General features: G+C 43.8%; 1 protein-coding gene across 1 annotated transcript in view; it reads left to right on the top strand.

Moving 5' to 3' along the window:
- LOC105521978 (pre-rRNA-processing protein TSR1 homolog) overlaps positions 1-3043 on the top strand; it is a 12770-nt gene that overhangs the window by 4624 nt on the left and 5103 nt on the right. The window contains exons 8-10 of the mRNA XM_011956361.1: positions 971-1135; positions 1455-1565; positions 2600-2732. Coding sequence (XP_011811751.1) covers positions 971-1135; positions 1455-1565; positions 2600-2732 — 409 coding nt within the window. The remainder of the gene's footprint in view (positions 1-970; positions 1136-1454; positions 1566-2599; positions 2733-3043) is intronic.

Below are 3043 nucleotides of genomic sequence, written 5' to 3'. Positions count from 1 at the left end.
AGACTAACGGTACAGGACTGGGACAGGAAACGGTCATATACAGTCAAGCTCTAGACTGCGGCGTAGACTAACGGTACAGGACTGGGATGAAGGAGAAATACTAAGGCTAATTAGCAAATACTTCTTCCCAAAGGAGCCAATAATCAATTGACTTATATAACGTTTGGAGATTTTAGGGGGTTTGGGTAAAATAGCAGAAGTAGAAGAGTGAAGATGTAGATGATTATATCTGTTCTGGGGGTGAGTGACTAAAGCCAGTGAATTAACTTTGGATATTAGGGAGGTAAGGCTATGTATTAGGTCTTTCTCGAATTGCTATAAAGAAGTACCATAGACTGCAATTTATAAAGAAAAGAGGTTTAATTGGGTCATGGTCCTGCAGGCTGTACAGGAAGCATGGTGCTGGCATCTGCTCAGCTTCTGGGGCGGCCTTAAACAATCATGGCAGAAGGCAGAGGGGGAACAAGTCATGTCACACGGCCAGCGCGGGAACAAGAGAGCAAGGCAGGAGGTGCTGCACACTTTTAAACAACCAGATCTCATGAGAACTCACTCACCAAGGGGGATGGTGCTAATCCATTCATGAGAAAACCTCTCCCCTAATGCAGTCACCTCCCACCAGGCTTCACCTCCAACACTGGGGATTGTATTTCGTATGAGATTTGGGCAGGGACACACACCTGAACTGTATCAGGCCATTACCAGGCATCTTTTTTGTCAGGTTAAAAAGCTCCCTAACAGCTAATGGGGAACCACTGTAACTTTGTCTTTTGTCAACGGGAAGCTTGGATTTGGTTCTGATAGAATTTGTACAAGCTGTTTTGGAGTGTGGTCTTGGTTGAAGCTGTTGGGTTGTTTGGAGAGAGTGATTGGAGTTCTTTTCAGTTAGCTCCTTGGCCATTTTAGCAGTGACGAGTCTATATAGCACCATATAAATCTGACTTAATTTCTTTAAAATCTTCAATATCCTAGATTTCAGAAATACAGAGGGCTTAAGAGCTTCCGGACATCTCCATGGGATCCTAAGGAAAACCTTCCTCAAGATTATGCTCGGATATTTCAGTTTCAGAACTTTACTAATACTAGGAAAAGCATTTTTAAAGAGATTGAAGAAAAAGAGGTTGAAGGAGCTGAGGTATCTGTCCTCCTTGTTCATCTTGTATGTTGCTTTCATTTGTCAACATGCTCCCTACTTTATTCCTTCTCTTGGCATGAAAATATGCTGCATTGGGGGATTAGGGGAGCCCCAGAGTCATTGAGTAGAATGATACTGGGAACAAAAAGGTATCAACGATGTTAAATGAAAAAGCGTGATCTGGGTAGTGAAGCATCTTGAAGGGTGAGTGTAGGCTTTAAAAAGGTCATCTGAGAGACTCAGCATATTTGGAGAAAGCTTCCACATTATTGGGACTTTGAAGGGTAACTCCATGATTGCTTTCTGCTTCTTATGGCAGGTTGGCTGGTATGTCACACTTCATGTCTCTGAAGTCCCTGTCTCAGTGGTCGAGTGCTTCAGGCAAGGAGCACCCTTGATTGCATTTTCTTTACTACCTCATGAACAGAAGGTAAATTAGTGTCTTGTAGGAAAATGGGAGGTTATAAAACTTTGCAGCTGCTTCTGACAGTCTAAAATTCTGTTTATGTGTGACTAACATTTTGCTCATTGGAATGCAAAAAGTCTGCCTTTATGATTAGGAATTGGAGAATAATAGAGAAGTCAGTGATGGTTTTATTCGTATTGTCTGAACCTGTCTGAAACATTGGTGATGCAATCTCTGGGTGATTCTGAGACTTCTCTAAGTATGTTTTTCAGACCAGATTTTGAACAAGGGTTGGCAGCCATTAAAATAAAGGTTTGGCCGGGCGCGGTGACTCATGCCTGTAATCCCAGCACTTTTTGGGAGGCCAAGGTGGGCAGATCACCTGAGGTGGGGAGTTCGAGACCAGCCTGACCAACATGGAGAAACCGCATCTCTACTAAAACTACAAAATTAGCCGGGTGTGGTGGCACATGCCTGTAATCCCAGCTACTTGGGAGGCTGAGGCAGGAGAATTGCTTGAACCCGGTAGGCGGAGGTTGTGGTGAGCCAAGATTGCACCATTGCTTTCCAGCCTGGGCAACGAGCGAAACTCCATGTCAAAAAAAAAAAAAAAGTTTATGCCAAGGTGCAGATCTCTTTTCTTTTGGTGGCCAGTAGTTGTGTATGTTGTGGGGTATGTGATAGTTCTTTGATCGGTTTTGGTAAGGGCTCAAGAAGAAGGGGCTTCAGTGAGTGTGGTTTTGAGATTGTGGTGAGTGAATGCCTTGAAGGCCACTGATTTTTGTGTGGCAGATGTTGAGCTCTTTTCTGTTAGATGTAGGAAGGTGGGTTAGCATTGAAGGGTGCCTGAACGCTCTGATCAGCCTGTTTGGCTTAAATGCCAGTCGTTGGTGGAGAGAAAGGATGAACCTGTGTTTCAGCATCTATACTCCACCATTAATTAGCATTGTCAGTTCTTAAAATGAGTCTGAATCTGCTAGTTTGGTTTGCCTTCTTTCAGTTTAGGCAATTGTATTCCTAGACTATGAAGATTTTTATTTTTCTTACTTGGTCCCCAGATGTCAGTATTGAATATGGTGGTGAGGCGTGACCCTGGCAACACTGAACCCGTGAAAGCCAAAGAGGAGCTCATATTCCACTGTGGATTCAGGCGCTTCCGAGCCTCACCTTTATTCTCTCAGCACACTGCAGGTTAGCAGTGGGGAACCTGGGTTCTTGCCCATCTTGTCTTTTGGGAAACTGACTTGTGGAGGGGTACAGGATATGGTTTCAAAATCTTACATCTCTGGGTTAGAGGTATTTTCAGTACTCTGGCTTAAGAGCCAATGATGTTTTTACTCAAAATGTCTGAACCTGTCTGAAGCATCCCAGTGATGCAACCTCTGTGTGATACTGAGGCTTTTTTGCCATGAGTATTTGTTCCAGAGCAGGTTTTGAGTAGAAGTTGGCAGCTCTATAAAAAGGGTATTAGGGTGGGTGAAGTGGTGCAGTGGCTTCCATCC

The sequence above is a fragment of the Colobus angolensis genome, unplaced genomic scaffold (assembly GCF_000951035.1).
Source record: "Colobus angolensis palliatus isolate OR3802 unplaced genomic scaffold, Cang.pa_1.0 Scaffold110, whole genome shotgun sequence".
NCBI classification, from domain to species: Eukaryota; Metazoa; Chordata; class Mammalia; order Primates; family Cercopithecidae; genus Colobus; species Colobus angolensis.
This window is presented reverse-complemented; position numbering and strand designations above follow the sequence as displayed.